The sequence below is a fragment of the Lupinus angustifolius genome, chromosome LG05 (genome assembly GCF_001865875.1).
Source record: "Lupinus angustifolius cultivar Tanjil chromosome LG05, LupAngTanjil_v1.0, whole genome shotgun sequence".
In the NCBI taxonomy this organism is placed as follows: Eukaryota; Viridiplantae; Streptophyta; class Magnoliopsida; order Fabales; family Fabaceae; genus Lupinus; species Lupinus angustifolius.
The window spans coordinates 21,829,315-21,846,955 of NC_032013.1; the positions used below are offsets into that span (position 1 = coordinate 21,829,315).

Consider the following 17,641-nt stretch of genomic DNA (forward strand, 5'->3'; position numbering starts at 1 on the left):
ATCATTTGATAAATGTCCAATATTGGATGGATATAATAATATGCTGGTAAATAAACTTTTAGTGGTTTAGATTCTAATTTTTTGAATTACTTTTTTCAAAAAAAAAAAAAAAAGAGTGTTAAAGATTTAAAGATTTATACATAATTACTATATCATCTATCATTTATTTAAATTTTTTTTTTGAAAAATCAACATATTAATTATGAATGATAAATAATATAGTGATAATGGATAAAACTCATACATATATTTTTTTATCTTATAAAAAAACCAAATCTTACATTCCCCTCATATGACCTAATTGTTTGAGAATAGAAAGTAATGCATAGAGTATAGACTAGGAATTACAACAATACTATTAGGGAAAATCGAATCTTTTAAAACTGAAAAGCATATCCAAGAAATAAATAAACAAATAAACTTATTTTGTTTGTGCATGTAACAAATTTCTCAACATTTTTCCTATATAATAACACCCCACTGCATCACCTAGGATATCAATCTTTCACTCTATCTTTGTTCCATTTTTTTCATCCCTTCACTTCTTCTTATTCTTCCTCGTACTAACTACCTCTTAAACAGGTACCATCTTCAATTCACTCAGAATTCTATTAACTCATTCATCACGGGCCATGCAAAAATCACATTTATATGAATTTAATATGTATATACTGACTCAATAAATCATCTATCATATTCATATGTTAACTATCATCGATTTTTAAACAAAAATAATACAAACAAATGAGTAAATGATGTGCAGGTAGTATAAAAAACTTTACAGTGATGGTGCACAGATTTTAGACTCTCTATGTATATATTGTTACATCTTTTTACTACTGTTATATTTCTACAGCCACCTTTGTATTTGTTCAGCAAATTGCAAATACCATTGTCTCTATCACATGTCAAATCCAACATGTCTCTATCATAAGGATTTATGGAGGTTGTTTTGATCAACCCATTGATTTTAGGCTCATAGTTTTTGTTCTTCATTTTGTGTTGTTTTTTGTTTCTTTATTTGGTTTTTGATCATTGTTATGTGCTACCATTTGGTTGGTTTTTGATGTTCAAAGTTGAAGGGGAGTGAAAGGTAGCTATAACAATGGCAAGCAATAGGAACATGGAAAAGATGGCATCTATTGATGCACAACTTAGACAATTGGCTCCAGCCAAAGTGAGTGAGGATGATAAATTGATTGAGTATGATGCTCTACTTCTGGATCGGTTCCTTGATATTCTTCAGGATTTACATGGGGAGGATCTGAAGGACACAGTGAGTTTTTCCCTCTCTAATTTGAAGTCCTTTTAATTTTTTGTTTCATTACTTTGTGTGCCCATGACGGTAAGGTTAGTGCCCAGTGACTCTAGTCGAAATCGTAAAAACAGTTTATTTACTTGCGGTGTATGGATATGTAATTTATGCAGTGGGCTACTTTTTATTAGTTTGTGTTCCCTCAGTTGGATGTGGCTACTCACATTTGACTTCAAATGTCCCAATTTTGTTGTGAAAGTTTAACATGATTGGTTTGGTTAGAAAAGCATGACACTTTGTTTGTATTGAGAGAACTTGGGGACTGAGTCATGTCTATTGGTTAGGAAAGTTAAGGAAACATAACTTTTGGGTTGTTCTTGTACCCAAAAAAATACCCCTTGCATAATGGAACTAGAGGGGAAACATTCATTGGTTCAGTAAAGAGTGATGTTTTTATTTTTTATATTTTGAATGTTTTTCCACATGCCTAGAAGGAAACATAGCATGACCTCTTATGTCTTGGTGATGAGAGGCTTAGGAATCAATTGGAGGTATATATGTGAAAAGGTCAAATAAAAGGAACAATAAGGGGATATGTGGTTTGAAGAATCGATTTGAACAACTTCTAGTGAATTGAATAATGTGATTTGAACAATCGACCCGAACAACTTCTCATGATTTGAACAATGTGATTCATATAAACTTCTCGTGGTTATGAAAGTGTGATTTGAACAACCGACTCAAACAACTTTGCGTGAGATTGATAGTTAATGAGTAAAGTACGCATACTATTTGCATAAAACTGTTAGGTTTGTTGCGAGAAGTTGTTTGGATCAGTTTTCGAAAGAATATTTCTCCTCAACATACAAGAGTTTTGCTTACTCTTGCATTTCTCTGACATTATGAGCCGGAAACTGTTTCAGAGTGATGATTAAAATGTTATTGTGCAGGTTCAAGAAGTATATGAGCTTTCTTCTGAGTATGAAGGAAAGCATGACCCTAAGAAACTGGAAGAAATTGGAAATGTCATAACTAGTTTGAATGCTGGAGACTCTATTGTTGTGGCCAAATCGTTTTCTCATATGCTTAACTTGGCCAACTTAGCTGAAGAGGTCCAGATTTCTCACCGCAGACGAAACAAGTTGAAGAAAGGAAATTTTGCAGATGAGACTAATGCAACTACAGAATCAGACATTGAAGAAACTCTCAAGAGACTTGTGTTTGATTTGAAGAAGTCTCCTCAGGAAGTTTTTGATGCACTGAAAAGCCAAACTGTTGATCTGGTTCTTACTGCTCATCCAACTCAATCGATTCGTAGATCTTTGCTTCAAAAGCATGCTAGGTTTGTTTCAAAAGATAGTGTTCTTAGCCTAAAATTTTTGCTTTTTTTTGTTATTACTTGCCATATAGTTAAGAAGGTTAAGGTTTCTTATTTTTCCGACAGGATACGAGATTGTTTATCTCATTTGTATGCCAAAGATATAACTCCTGATGATAAGCAAGAGCTCGATGAGGCTCTACAGAGGGAGGTGAGTATCAAAACCAATGGTATTCTTGTTTCTCTGGATGAAAAAGTAGTCAATGTTCTTCCTTTTGTTTCTATCTGTGCCCGAAATGATACACTGCAGATATAGTTACAATTCACTCAACCAATAATTTATTAACTATTTGATCTATTCAATCAGCACAGAATCTAATTGTTTATATCTGCATTTATCTATGATTGTATGACTGCCATAGAAATCCGAAAGCTACTTTTTTTTGTCGTAATGCCAAAATCTCAAGTCAGCTCACTCGGTTTCATCTTGCTAGTTACAAGCCTCTTGAATATTCTATCATACTTTAGTATATTTTAAAGTCAGCAGTGTAAACCAGAACTGATTTTGGTGATTCCATTTATTTGTATTAGTCTCCTTTAATAGTATAAGTACAACTATAATTATACTTCTAAGATGCTTAGAGTTCCGATGTTGTCAATTGCTACCTCTTTTACAATTGCTACCTAGATAAACATTTTTCAATTGCTACCTCTTTTACAAGGAAGTAAAAGATAAATTTGCTCATTGGCTTGCAAGATAAATTTTCCCTAAAACTCTTTTGTATGTTATTTTTTTTATCACAACCGATGCTTTGTCGATGGACGTTGAGCCGATCCCACCTAGTAGGACCAAGGCTTCATTGTGTTATTGTAATCAATGCCTTTGTATGAACTTGATTCTGTAGAAGAAGAAAAGGAGAGATGCTCAAGTGAATCAATGTATATTATGATAATTTGCTTTTGTTAATTATGTTTATGTAGATTCAAGCTGCTTTCCGTACTGATGAAATCAAGAGGACTCCTCCAACACCACAAGATGAGATGAGAGCTGGGATGAGCTATTTCCATGAAACAATTTGGAAGGGTGTCCCGAAATTTCTACGCCGTGTTGACACTGCTTTGAAGAATATTGGGATTAACGAGTGCATTCCTCATAACGCTCCCGTTATTCAATTTTCTTCTTGGATGGGTGGTGATCGCGATGGTATGATTCCTATCTGTGACCAAAAATATTATCTTAGTACACACGAGAAATGGAAGGATATGCAAATCATCTTTAACATGTTAAAACAAAATCCTTTGTGAAGTTATCGGAAACAACAATCAAGCCTTAATCTCAGTAGGTGAGGTCGGCTTGTGAAAAAGAACAACAGAACAATAAAAATGGGTTTCAGAGTTCAATCATGAAGAATTTTAGTTCCTTTTAATAGTGTTTCACTTGCCTGATAATTTCAGTTGTAGAAGCTGTAGTTCATATCTCATGTTCTAATCAATGTTCAATGTTACGCAGGTAATCCAAGAGTAACTCCTGAAGTGACAAGGGATGTTTGCTTGTTGGCTAGAATGATGGCTGCTAATATGTATTATTCCCAGATAGAAGATCTCATGTTTGAAGTAATTAATCTCTCTCCATTTTGAAGTCTTCGAAAATGGTCAATGTCAATCATTTATACTGTTGTTTTACTGATTTTCCTTCCCTTATTGTTTCTGTAGCTGTCTATGTGGCGTTGCAGCGACGAGCTACGCAATCGTGCAGAAGAACTTCACAGGTCTTCCAATAAAGATGAAGTTGCAAAACACTATATAGGTGCTAACTGAATCTTTGTTTAAACTATGGGGAAAAGTATTGTACTTTGTTTTATGAAGAGCCTTTAAACTATGATATCTATACATGGTTACTTCATGAAAAAACTGTTGTCTACTTTTATGTCAGTTATGTAAATAGCGAAAATATGTTGATTGGTTCACTTTTATGATACTCTTGACATTCTTCATGATGCAGAGTTTTGGAAAAAGGTTCCGCCAAATGAACCATATCGTGTAGTACTGGGTGAAGTACGGGACAGACTCTATCAGACTCGTGAACGTTCTCGCCATTTGCTAGCTCATGGGTACTCTGACATTCCAGAGGAAGCAACTTTCACCAATGTTGAAGAGGTAGTATTTGCATATTATTTTTTTATTTCTCCTTTACAAGTAATACTATCAAGCTTCCATCTTTGGCTGTATCAAAATGATCTATATCCTTATGTTTTATGTAGTTTGTGAAATTCTCTCAAGGCCTCTCTTAACTGTAAATTTAGTTCTATGACATTGGTTCCGAAAATGTAATTTGAACAACTCATTTACAACTCGGAACTCCTTCCTGATAGTCTGCATAAAACCATCAAGTGCTGTAGTAATTTGTCCAAGTCGTTCATATAATTTTCTTTATTAATTCTTTGTTGAATGGATTTCTTTTGTCCCTGCATATCCTTATATGATACACACTAACTAAAGTTACAATTTGTCTAGTTCCTGGAACCTCTTGAAGTTTGTTATAGATCGCTTTGTGCTTGTGGTGATCGTCCAATTGCTGATGGAAGCCTTCTTGATTTCTTGAGGCAAATATCCACATTTGGACTGTCACTTGTGAGGCTTGATATCAGGCAAGAGTCAGACCGTCACACGGATGTGATGGATGCCATTACCAAACATCTCGAAATAGGCTCCTACCTGGAATGGTCTGAAGAAAAAAGACAAGAATGGCTTTTGTCTGAATTGAGCGGTAAAAGGCCACTTTTTGGACCTGACCTTCCCAAAACAGAAGAAATTAGAGATGTTTTGGACACATTTCATGTCCTAGCAGAACTACCACCAGACAACTTTGGAGCATATATCATATCAATGGCAACTGCACCATCTGATGTGCTAGCCGTTGAACTTCTGCAGCGCGAATGCCATATCAAGCATCCATTAAGAGTTGTCCCGTTGTTTGAGAAGCTTGCAGATCTTGAGGCTGCTCCTGCTGCTTTGGCGAGGTTGTTCTCAATAGATTGGTACAGAAATAGGATTAATGGGAAGCAAGAAGTCATGATCGGGTATTCCGATTCAGGAAAAGACGCTGGAAGGTTCTCTGCGGCATGGCAGTTATACAAGGCTCAAGAGGAACTTATAAAAGTAGCTAAGGAATTCGGTGTTAAGCTAACCATGTTCCATGGTCGCGGTGGAACTGTTGGAAGAGGTGGTGGTCCAACTCACCTTGCTATCCTGTCTCAACCTCCAGACACAATCCACGGTTCACTTCGTGTAACGGTCCAAGGTGAAGTTATTGAGCAATCATTTGGAGAGCAGCACTTGTGCTTTAGAACACTTCAACGTTATACTGCTGCCACTTTAGAACATGGAATGAATCCTCCAATTTCTCCAAAACCAGAATGGCGAGCGTTGATGGACCAGATGGCAGTCATTGCCACTGAGGAATACCGTTCTATTGTTTTCAAGGAAGCACGCTTTGTTGAGTATTTCCGCCTGGTAAGATATCCATAAATGAGTAACGCTATCTTCATGAATAAATTTGGAAACAACTGTTTCTTTCATATTGAAAATATTGTCCGGAAGTTGTCGAGAATAGTTGTTCACAAAAAGTTTCCAATCCATGAAGTCATTCATTTTTTCATTAGGTAAATGACATTTACATTTGGGGTTACTTGAACCTCAAGTAAGTGACATAAAGTATAGTTAATGTAGTTACACATAAATTTATCAATCTCTGACAACCTTGTAACATATAGGCTACACCTGAGTTAGAGTATGGCCGGATGAACATCGGAAGTCGACCCGCAAAGCGAAGGCCTACTGGAGGCATTGAAACACTCCGCGCAATACCTTGGATCTTTGCATGGACACAGACAAGGTTTCATCTTCCAGTGTGGCTAGGCTTTGGAGCAGCATTTAAACAGGTTATTGAGAAAGATGTTAGGAATCTTCACATGCTGCAAGAAATGTACAATCAATGGCCTTTCTTTAGGGTCACCATTGATTTAGTGGAAATGGTGTTTGCCAAGGGAGACCCAGGAATAGCTGCACTGAATGATAGACTCCTTGTTTCAAAGGATCTATGGCCATTTGGGGAGCAGTTGAGGAAAAAATATGAAGAAACTAAGAATCTTCTCCTTCAGGTGATGCTACTTTTGCCATGCAACATTTTTAGCTTCCAACTCATTCTAAATTTGTTTATATTTCTGTTATATAAGGCAAAAAAACCTTTTTTTTCATTGTGTTTTGTCAAATCTTTTCTAAGAAAACTTTAATTTTCTACTCACAACTATTCTTACATGTTATTTACCGAATTTGGATCTTAAACTTTAACTCTGTAATGGTAGGTGGCTACACACAAGGATCTTCTTGAAGGAGACCCCTATTTGAAGCAAAGACTTAGGCTGCGTCATTCTTACATTACTACCCTAAATGTTTTCCAAGCTTACACATTGAAACGCATCCGTGATCCAAACTTTAACGTGCCGCCGCGCCCTCATATCTCGAAAGACTCATTGGAGAAAAGTACATCAGCTACTGAACTTGTATTACTGAACCCAACAAGTGAATATGCCCCTGGTTTGGAAGACTCCCTCATTCTCACAATGAAGGGTATTGCTGCTGGCATGCAGAACACTGGTTAAATACTTAAATTTCAGCTCACTGCATTTACCTTTTGTATTTTCTGTCTTGCCAAAGATCATAAATTAGTTGCACTTACCAAAAGTTAGTGCCATTTTTATGTGTTCTTATATCCACTTTTTATGTCATTATTATTATATTTTAGATTTTCCCTACTTTGTAGTATAATCATGGTATGCTGCTCTAAAGAAATCTACAAGAGCTAGCTACCACACAAATGAGCAAATATGCAATTAATCATTATGTTTTCAGTGCTGAAATTTTGCTATGTACTACTTCTTGTACTTCTTTAAATTACATGGTTCTTGGGGAGTCTTTTTTTTTTTGCCATCATTTTTTGTCAAGTGTTTGTTTGGTAAACTGGTACCAGATAACAAGAATGAGATTTATGGGCATTTAAGAGATCCTTGTGCTTGTTATTACTGTTGAAAAAGATAATAAAGCATGTTTGTCAAACATGCCTTTGGAGGAACCAGCATAATGTAGCTTTCATCTCAACTTTGATATTTGAACGTGATTCCGAACATGCACATACTCCTATACGAACAAGGATCCTCTTCATCACTGAAAGGGAAAGTTCTTGTTTTTTCTTTTGTCTCTCAAGTATTGGAGATGATCCATAATTCTCCTATACATAGCATTTTTTACAATGATCATAGCATCATCACATGGTCATTGTGGTTTACAGCTCTATTATAATCATGACAAATAAGACTAGGTTGTAAGTAGGGGTTTAATTCTTTTGGGAAGATTTTCTCATAAGTTTCATAAAAGTTCTTCAAAACATTCCCTAAGTTAAATTTTTTTGTTCAAACAAACGCAAATGTGTCTCATTTTCGATTGTTGCTCTCTCACGGCAAATGATAAAGATTTTGATAGCTGCTCCGATATTATTTTTTGGTACATCCGAAATAAAAGAAAAAGATCGATATCTAAGATATGTGTTGCTTCTGTCGAATATGTGTCCCAATCTTCCTTAAGTAAACAATGATTGTTATATACAACATGAGCAATATCCTCGTATATACAACATGAGCAATATCCTCGACACGGATATGTAAACTCATAGATAAGATGAAAGTTAGGTCCATACAATCACTCTCTAAGATCAGAGAATGGGAGATCCAACTCCAAAGTTAGATGAAAACCAAAAGGTCCAATTCTAGTCATGGTTGCAGATTACTTCCATTGAGATTTTGATAAATATTTTTTGCAACATAACCGGAGTCTGAATAATTGTCCCGAAGATAAAATAGTTGCTCCTATATGGATGAAGTAGGAAAATATAAGATTTCAAAATAATCAAATAATTTTTAAATTAATACAGAAAGTTCAACTTTTTCATAATTGCTTTTTTAACTTTATCATATTTGTGAACATAAATGAAACCAAAAACAATTTAATCTCAACCAAATTTGCTTATTTTCATTTTGAGTTTTTTTTTTCTTTTTTGCTTTTTCAACCAAACTTATCACATGTACATAATATAATTTTTTTACAACAAATTATACCGATAACCAAGATGGGTTATTTACAAAATCTAGTCACAATGGAGAGGAGATTTGTCCGTTAAATAAAGATGGGATGGGTTATTTACAAAAAAAAAAAAAATAACATATATAGTTGAAAGAGATAACTCATATCATGATATAGTGAGATAATTTATTTTCTAATATACTTCTCAAAGTGTCTTTTAACCCAAAAACATTATTCATATTACTAGCCTTTAAAATTTACCTTCTTATCCCATTAAAAAACAATACTTAATTAGTTTCATTCAATATAAACCATTCCCATTAAAACAAAACAAACAAGAAAAAAACTCCAACCTAGTAAAAACATGCCAACTCTAATTCAATTTCCCAAATTCACCATTCATATGATAATTTCTACCGACAAATATCCCAAAAATTTTAGATAGTCAATTATTGATGACTTACAGTTTTTAAAAGAATGTCGCAACTATCTTAAATGATGGTACGTTTTTTTTGTTATACTATATTTTTAGGTTGCTTAAATTACCATTTGAATAATGGTTAGCAAAACCTAATTTAATATATTCTTTAAAACTTTAATAAAGTTATGCATAAATAATTATTATTTTGTATTGCTTTTTAAGACTCTCCTTAAAATTTTGACCAAAATCCACTACTAATTCCTAGTACTAAAGCATCCACCAAGAGATTAAGTTGATACCTACGTGGATATAGTGAAAATTACAAATTTTACTATTTTACCTTTTCATAAATATTTAAGACATGTTAAAAATGAATTATATAACACCCAAAAATCGAATTGTATCACATAAAATGTAACAAAATGGTGGCAAAGAGTAGAGACATTATTATAACGTGTCAAGTGTTGCATGAAATTAACATGCGGATGAGTATAATAAATTATAGAACTAATCTAATTTCCATCAAATTTTGACTAACATAATGTTATGATTTATCATAATTTCCATACAGTTTTTCCTGAATTTATCCATGATAATAATAGCATGTGATTTTTCTTTTCTAAAACAACATAACAACTTTTGAAGAAAATGTTCCTAACCCAACACTTGTCCTTGTTATGTATACAAAGTTAACAAAATTAGTGAACAATAATCAAAAGCTGAACTAGTCTTTCTCCCCCTAAACAAAGCAAATTCATTAACCACCCCACAAATCAAAGGACCAAGCCTTTCCCCTACCCTATAAATATGTTTGCATCCATGAACCAAATGTGTCATCACATCACATTCGAATAAATAAAAATACCATTACTTACTTACCCAGTTAAGAAATAAATAAAATGGTGAAGTCATTTGCCTTTGTTGTTCTTGTTGTGTTTGCTTTATGCATCTCATCTGCATTGGCTCGTAATGGCAGATATCAAACTGCAGTTCTTCGTGGTTCAGATTATGGTAGAATCAATGGATCTGCCTTAGACAAATTCTTGGTTGAAGGCAAGGTTTATTGTGATCCTTGCCAATTTGAATTCGAGTCTAGACTTAGCAAGTGTCTGTCAGGTAAATCAATCACATTTTCCATTTATGTCACATCATTTTGTTACACTTAATTATTTTCTCTCCTTCTCAAGTCAAAATCAATAAACAGAAATCATTGTTCCTAAGATTGTCTTGTTCCTTATCTTGGGTCAGTCATCTCTGTCTGTTTTCAATATGGTTAAAATATCTTATCAAAATTTCGGAAAACTGCTATTTTGTTCTGTCAACTTATTTTAACAAATAATATTCACATGTCTCCAAGATTGTCTTATTCCTTGACTTGGCCAGTCAGATTTTAACAAATAATGTGGCACTATCTGATTGCTAGGGAAATATGATGTTTGTCTGTTCTCCATATGATTAAAATTTCTTATCGAAACTTCGGAAAACTGCTATTTTATTCTGTTGACTCGATTTAATTTTTTTTAATTGACAAATGCCCCAGGTGTGAAGGTGATATTGGAATGCAGAAAGGCAGATGGTAATAGCACAACATTCTCACAAGAGGGAACAACAGATGCAAATGGCTTCTATGCTCTTAATGTGGTAGGTGATCATGAGGATGAGATTTGTAGTGTAAGGACAGAGTTGAATTCACACAAACATTGCAATGTTCCAATGAAAACAAGTGACTCAGACAGAATTGTCCTTACCAAGCATGATGGTGTCTCATCTTCACTTCGCTTTGTGAATCCCCTTGGCTTCAAGACTGAGAAAATTAATGGTGAATGTGCCAAGGTTTACAAAGAGTTGGAATTGGACACCCTTGATAATTAAACTAGAGAGTGTTATGAGATTAAGCTAAATAATAATGTGAATGTGATGTGTGATGCCAACTTATTATGGTATTATTGACTTGTATCCAATTTAATTCCATTCTCAACTTGTGAGTTTGGTTTTATATTATAAGATTTGGAAGGAATTCTTCATTCTTTTAACATTTTTCTCTTATGAGTTTTTCTCATATATTTCAACGTCCTAAATTCATCTCTAATGAATTCATCTTAATTAAACATAATATAAAAGGATTCATTACTAGAACAATGGTTAAGGAATCCAAAATTGCAAAAGGATTCATTACTAAACAATAGTGAAGGAATCCAAAATTGCATAATTAACCTTGAAAATTTTAAGCACTTAATCTTAATATTAAATACAACACTTCTTGATCATTAACCCAAATATAAAATCACTAATTAACTAGATGATTTCTTTTATCAACAATAAATTAGGAAAATAAGTGGTACTCTTATCTATAATCATAAAAATTAATTGAGAAAAACACTTAAACAAGTTTAACAAGTATTCCAAATATAATAGTCAATCTATCCCATACTCGTATCAAAAAAGTCCGAGTTTCACTATACACTAATAGTCAAATCATGGTTACATGCTTTTCTTATTCATTTCATATATTGTGCATCGAATTCTTAAATACATTTCAATCCTATCAAAATTTGTGAAATTTTATTTATATTTTTGTGACTATCTATTTCATTTAAAATATTTATGCTTACTTCAATTTGATAAAATAGAGGATAAACCAAAATATCTTTGAGGAATAAAACTTATTTGGAAATTTAAAGGTTAGTAATTAGTAGATTAGGGTTAACTATGATTTCTTTTCCATGAAATAAGTTCTTTTAAACTAATCCCTAAAAATGATGTAATGTTACAATGGCTTGTAAACTAAGTCTTTCCATCAATTAAGTCAATACAGGACTAATGTGACAACTTTTAAATTTTTTGAGGAACTAGCTTAATTTAATTTCCCATGTATTAAAGTGTTGTCACACTTATTTTCAAATAAGGAAAGTGGTACTAAACTATTATTATTAGTATTTTGACAAGAAATCAACCAACAACTTTTAATTCAATAAATATACTATTATAAATTAATTTGATATAAATAAAACTTATATTGATATAGACTAAGTTTTTAAAAATATAATATATATATATATATATATAATTATTTTTAATAACAATTTTAATTTTAGAAAGATAATATAATTATGATAAAAGATGCAAATATAAATTGTAATCAAGAGTAAAATAGAATAATTCAAAATTATATCGTCCAATTGCTAATTCTCTTGATTAAATACTAACATTTCACATGCATAGTCTTATATGTCAATCTTCATTTTTTAACTTCATAAATTTAAAAATTATAACTAATAATATATGGTAAACAAAGTTATATAGACTAAACATTAATTTTAGAGAGGTCATAGAAATACAATGTAAAGTGAAAATAAAAATTCTTATTTAGAATAAAATAAGAAAAAATACAATTACGTCATTTACGTGTGTAACTATTAATAGTATATTACAGATTTTATTATGTAATATTATAATTTATACAAAAGTGAGGGTAGTTTTTCTGAATAAATAAACAATTTGGTTGGATCCTATTCAGTGATTCTCTCACGTTTTTGTTAGTCACAGAAACTTCTCTTTTCATTTCTGTGACTCAAAACAAAACCCTATTGCGTGCTTTGTAATCGACCTTCATCATGGCCAACACTAATCTCCCTCGAAGAATCATCAAGGTTGGTTCCTACTCATTTTATAGTTGTTATATCCTTTTCAATTTCTACGATCCTTTTCTGATTTCAGTGATTGCAAAAAAAATATTTGAAAATCGTAGATGCTGAATTTGAGATTAAATTACCTTCCTTTTTGTTTTGATCTTCACGGAACTTTCTAGTTTTTTTCTTTTGTTCTAATTTCATTTTGATTATTGGTCCATTTTAATGTTTTGGTCACTCACTCTATTTCTCTGATTTTAACAGGAAACGCAGCGTTTACTCAGTGAACCAGGTAACTAACTTGTTATCCTCAACTAATTTGAAAATTTGCCTCAGTGTTTAGTGCTTTAGAAGATCATCCAAGCTTTTTATTTAGCCGCTTTTTTTTAAAACAACAATTAAATCTTAATCTCACTAGGTGATGTCCGTGCTTAAGGTGTTTTTTTATTTATAAAAAAACACTTCTGACATGCATATGCCTATTTGGTTGGAATTTTACAAAAACAATCATTTGAATGGTAAAAACCCGAAATTCAGTTTTTAGAAGAAGCCGAATTTGTTAACCTCTCACAGAAACGTTTTTGCCACAATTACTTTTCTTTAAGCCTAACCAAACAGGCCGTAAAAGTAATATAGGCCCCTGTGCAATGAATCCGGACTGGTTTGGATGACCACCTTTGTAAAAGTTTTGCAATTGTCCAAAACGCTTGTGGTTGCTCTCAAACACCGAACAGTTGGAATGTTAAAGTGCTGCCTACCACCGGAACAAGCTGCCTCTTATCTCTATATGCTGCCTCAAATGATTATATTTTTTACCTTTTTCTTTAGTTTTCAACTTGTTTTTCCCATGAATTTGAATTAATGTGTATCACCTTATTATAGTTATTACATAGTAATGTGTGTGTGTGTGTGTGTAACTGGTTGTGCAGTTCAATCAATGCCTCATTGGTTGAATTAGTGACCCGATGTCCTGACTGGGTTGATGACCGGTCCGGGTTTAATAACATTGCATCTTGTAGGATACCTTGTCTGTATCCTTGTTTTTTATGTTACAGTTATATCCTTGTTGTTTTTGTTCCACTTAGTTGATTATTTCAGTGTTTTAAGTTATAATTTCATGATGCAGCGCCTGGAATTAGCGCTTCGCCTTCAGAAGACAATATGCGCTATTTCAATGTGATGATCCTTGGTCCAAGCCAGTCACCTTATGAAGGTAATAATGAGCCTGGTGGCATGTTTTGTGTCTTGATTTTGGTGTTTTTAGGTAGTATTTGGAGATTTTATATAAACGAATATGCTTTAGTATACTACAGTCTACAATCAAATGTATATTGGGAATGCTCAGGAAAGAACACTATATTCATTTTTTACTTTAAAATTTCTATCTGGTTACTTGATAATTTCTACATATGGCCTAGCTGTATTGTATAAGACTTTTTGTCATTTCCCTAGAGTATCCTCTAACAAAATTGGTGAGAGACTGATCTCTTTATTCTTAGGCTGTTAGTCTCTCTCACGGTCTAACCTGACCATACCCTACATCTGGTATTTATTTTTCAGTGCTTTTCTAGTTCCAAGCTTTAGAACCTTTGGGTATAAAGGGTATGATCACTTGTCTCCTGCCTGTCCATTGGTGTTATTATGTTTGTTTTAAAAGATGTTGAAGTTCTAATGTTTTGTTCCCTGCCAAAACATAAAGACGGAAAGATTGTTAAATTAGGGCTAAGCTTGATGAGAATGATTTTCATTCTTTTGCTTTTGCCTAAAATGTGTTGAGCCTTCTCATGTTTTCACTAATATGCAAGTTCATTGTTTGTATTACTAGGAGGGGTTTTCAAGTTAGAACTATTTTTGCCAGAAGAATATCCAATGGCTGCTCCAAAGGTACTTAATTCAATCAGTGTTTATTATTTTCCATCTACATTGTTGTATTCTTTTATTATGCAAGTTTATTATTTTGGTGGCCCAGTTCACAAGGCTCCCACCTTGTGGAGTGTATATCTACCCTCCCTAGTCCCTAGACCCCATGAGGTTGGAGCCTTGCTCATTGAACTTCCCTAAACTCCATAAATTTCAAGTAAGCAAAATTATATAAAGAAGGTACATGATTCAAATGAAGTGAAGTAGTTGTTTGTTTCATTTAATAAAAAATAAAGAACTTGGCAAAAAAAACTTGGTGTTTTTCATGAAGTGATGAGTTGTACATGAGTGATACTGGGTACCTACTCTTCAAGTGAGTACTGGGTAAGTGTCCATGTGTGCCCGATAAATACTGGTACCAGATATGTATGCGTACTGTGTATGACAACCATTCAGAGTACCCATGCATGATAGGGTGGACTATTTGGCAATTTTTCCTTCTGAAGGATAAATTAATTATATCTATCCGTCTCAAAATCATGTGTAATAGTGTTGGTCCTCTTATTTTACTTGCTAATTAAGGTTTAAATTTTAATTCGTATGGATTTAAGTAATACTTTTTTTTAATGTTTCTCCAACCATTCCTAAATCAATCACGCATTGCTTCTTTCAGGTTAGGTTTCTGACAAAAATATATCATCCAAACATTGATAAGGTGCACTTCGCTTCCCTTACATTTTCACTCCTTTATAGGTAAACATTTAGCTTACAAGTTCAAGTTTTATGCAGCTTGGCAGGATATGTCTTGATATTCTGAAAGATAAGTGGAGTCCTGCCCTTCAGATACGCACTGTACTTTTGAGGTATATTTAATTTTCATCTTTGATGCATGTGGATGTCCATAATGTTAGGCACTTAGGCCTATTCATTTCCTGAAGATATGTAACTAATATTAGTCAGGTTTATAGTCTTGACAATAATGTGGCTATGGCAACCTAAAAAAGTGATATTCGTGCAGATTTGCAAGTCTGGAAAAAGTGTCTTTTGTAATATATATTGTTATCTTAATCACTTTGCTTGTATGGTAGAAAATTTCATTTTGTTCAGAAAAATTTCTTGGAAAGTAAGTGGTTTAAGTTACTAGTTGATGGCCACAGGTTTTTTTCTTCTTAAAGTATCAATTTATCGGTCAGGGAAAAAAGAAAAATAAGAGAATCGTTTGTGGGTTCAGAGTTCGGGCATGATTGGTTCAATTTATTTATGTTGCTCTGCTGGGTCTTAGTCTTGATCACCCTCTGCCATGGTTGCCTCACCATGAGAAAAATGTTGTGGCAAGTCAGTACCAAATATTGAATTAACCTTCTCTTACTAGAAACAATATTATATACTGAAAATGTGAATTTTGTTGGCACTCTAGTATTCAAGCCCTTTTAAGTGCACCAAACCCAGATGATCCACTTTCTGAGAACATTGCTAAGCATTGGAAAAGTAATGAGGCTGAGGCTGTTGAAACAGGTATTTTTTTATTTTTTATTTTCAAAATTAATTGTTAATGATAGCATGAAACATACTATGTGCATATTTGCTTTTTAAAATGGTGATATTGGAACTTGCAGCAAAGGAATGGACCCGAGTATATGCTAGTGGCGCCTGATTATTGGGTGGAAACTTATGCCCTCAAATAACAATGTTCTGAAGCCAATTTCAAAATGGAAATCTAGAGGAATTAATGTCTGAACTATTTTGGAGGTCATATTTGTCTTAACTTCCAGTCTTGTTAATTGCTTTCTTCTTTTGAAAGCCTTATCCTAGAACATGTATCAATTATATGTCATCCCACTAGGTGAAATCGGCTACATGTGATCTTTTGTGTCAAACTTCATAACATATTTCATCTTTAACTGTTAAGTAATTTTGTTAAATATTTAACTAAATAATTTTTGTTATCAATTATATGTATGTGGTACAAGGTTAAATGGGCTTGTGTTTTAAAAGCTTGATGTAGTGACATTAAAGGCATGTTTGCAAGTTGAGTTTTGGAGGAGAAGAAATGAAAAATGAATATGTTTGAGTCATCTTAGTAGTGTATTTGATAGCTCTCAAGTTTTCCATTTGTTTTCCTTTCCTTTTAAAATTCAACCCCTAAACAAATCCTAAGGGTTAGTTTGGGAGTTAGATTTTGGAGGAGAATGAAGGGAAAGGGAAGGCTTGAGAGTCATCTCACAAGTGTATTTCGTAGCTCTCGAGCCTTCCCTTTCCCTTCATTCTTCTCCAAAATCCAATTCTCAAACTAACCCTAATTGAATACATCAATAATAATGTCTAATGCTACGGACATCTACTGACTGTGGTCCATAGAATAACATGAAGGTAGAATTTTGCACAAGCCTTTGGCATTAAACAAAATTGTACTTCTGAGCAATTTTATAGGTAATTAGGTACCCTATTCATTAAAGCATGTGAGAAAACAGTGACTGTAATTTTATCAAGCTACTACGGTTTTGAATGGCTGAAATTCACTATAGGTGTACCTATATGTTTGCATGTTCAATATTCATTCTCACATTTTTAATATGGAAACTATTGAAATAAACTAGATGAGTGAGTGCATGATGCTTTTACCTCATTACCTAGTAGGACTTGTGAGGTGAAATGTGAATATCATACTCTTCCCTTGTAAGTAGATAAACTATTTTTAAGATTTGAGACCTTAATCTTTAGGTCATAAGATATACGCCTTGTAGTTTTGTTAAGACCCATACATACTCCCTATAAGTGGAGAGATTATTTACAACAATTGAACCTTATTATGACTAGAAATGATAGTCCAATGTTAAGAAAGCAAAATAGGACTTCATTATGTAACAAAGCAAAATTGGTCACAAGACGTGATAAATTCAGTGGCATCCACAAAACACTAGGACAAAGGATCCTCATCATCCATGCAATAATGCATACCAACAAGACATTGATTTAATAGTGTAAGATTCTTTAGATTTCAAAAAGACTAAAAGACCAATGGT

The 17,641-nt window shown here is 33.2% G+C and overlaps 3 protein-coding genes across 3 annotated transcripts; all 3 read left to right on the forward strand.

The window, feature by feature from the left end:
• LOC109348106 (phosphoenolpyruvate carboxylase) lies at positions 494 to 7,361 on the forward strand. The gene is made up of 11 exons (XM_019588335.1): positions 494 to 582; positions 1,077 to 1,276; positions 2,206 to 2,597; positions 2,700 to 2,784; positions 3,555 to 3,777; positions 4,084 to 4,187; positions 4,287 to 4,380; positions 4,576 to 4,730; positions 5,088 to 6,086; positions 6,347 to 6,733; positions 6,938 to 7,361. The coding sequence occupies exons 2-11, from the start codon at positions 1,106 to 1,108 to the stop codon at positions 7,232 to 7,234; spliced, it is 2,907 nt and encodes a 968-aa protein (XP_019443880.1). The 5' UTR covers positions 494 to 582; positions 1,077 to 1,105; the 3' UTR covers positions 7,235 to 7,361.
• LOC109348107 (olee1-like protein) lies at positions 9,943 to 11,064 on the forward strand. The gene is made up of 2 exons (XM_019588336.1): positions 9,943 to 10,245; positions 10,670 to 11,064. The coding sequence occupies exons 1-2, from the start codon at positions 10,029 to 10,031 to the stop codon at positions 10,999 to 11,001; spliced, it is 549 nt and encodes a 182-aa protein (XP_019443881.1). The 5' UTR covers positions 9,943 to 10,028; the 3' UTR covers positions 11,002 to 11,064.
• On the forward strand, positions 12,638 to 16,530 carry LOC109348108 (ubiquitin-conjugating enzyme E2 35-like). The gene is made up of 8 exons (XM_019588337.1): positions 12,638 to 12,779; positions 13,023 to 13,050; positions 13,885 to 13,971; positions 14,584 to 14,642; positions 15,292 to 15,333; positions 15,408 to 15,481; positions 16,036 to 16,133; positions 16,235 to 16,530. The coding sequence occupies exons 1-8, from the start codon at positions 12,744 to 12,746 to the stop codon at positions 16,270 to 16,272; spliced, it is 462 nt and encodes a 153-aa protein (XP_019443882.1). The 5' UTR covers positions 12,638 to 12,743; the 3' UTR covers positions 16,273 to 16,530.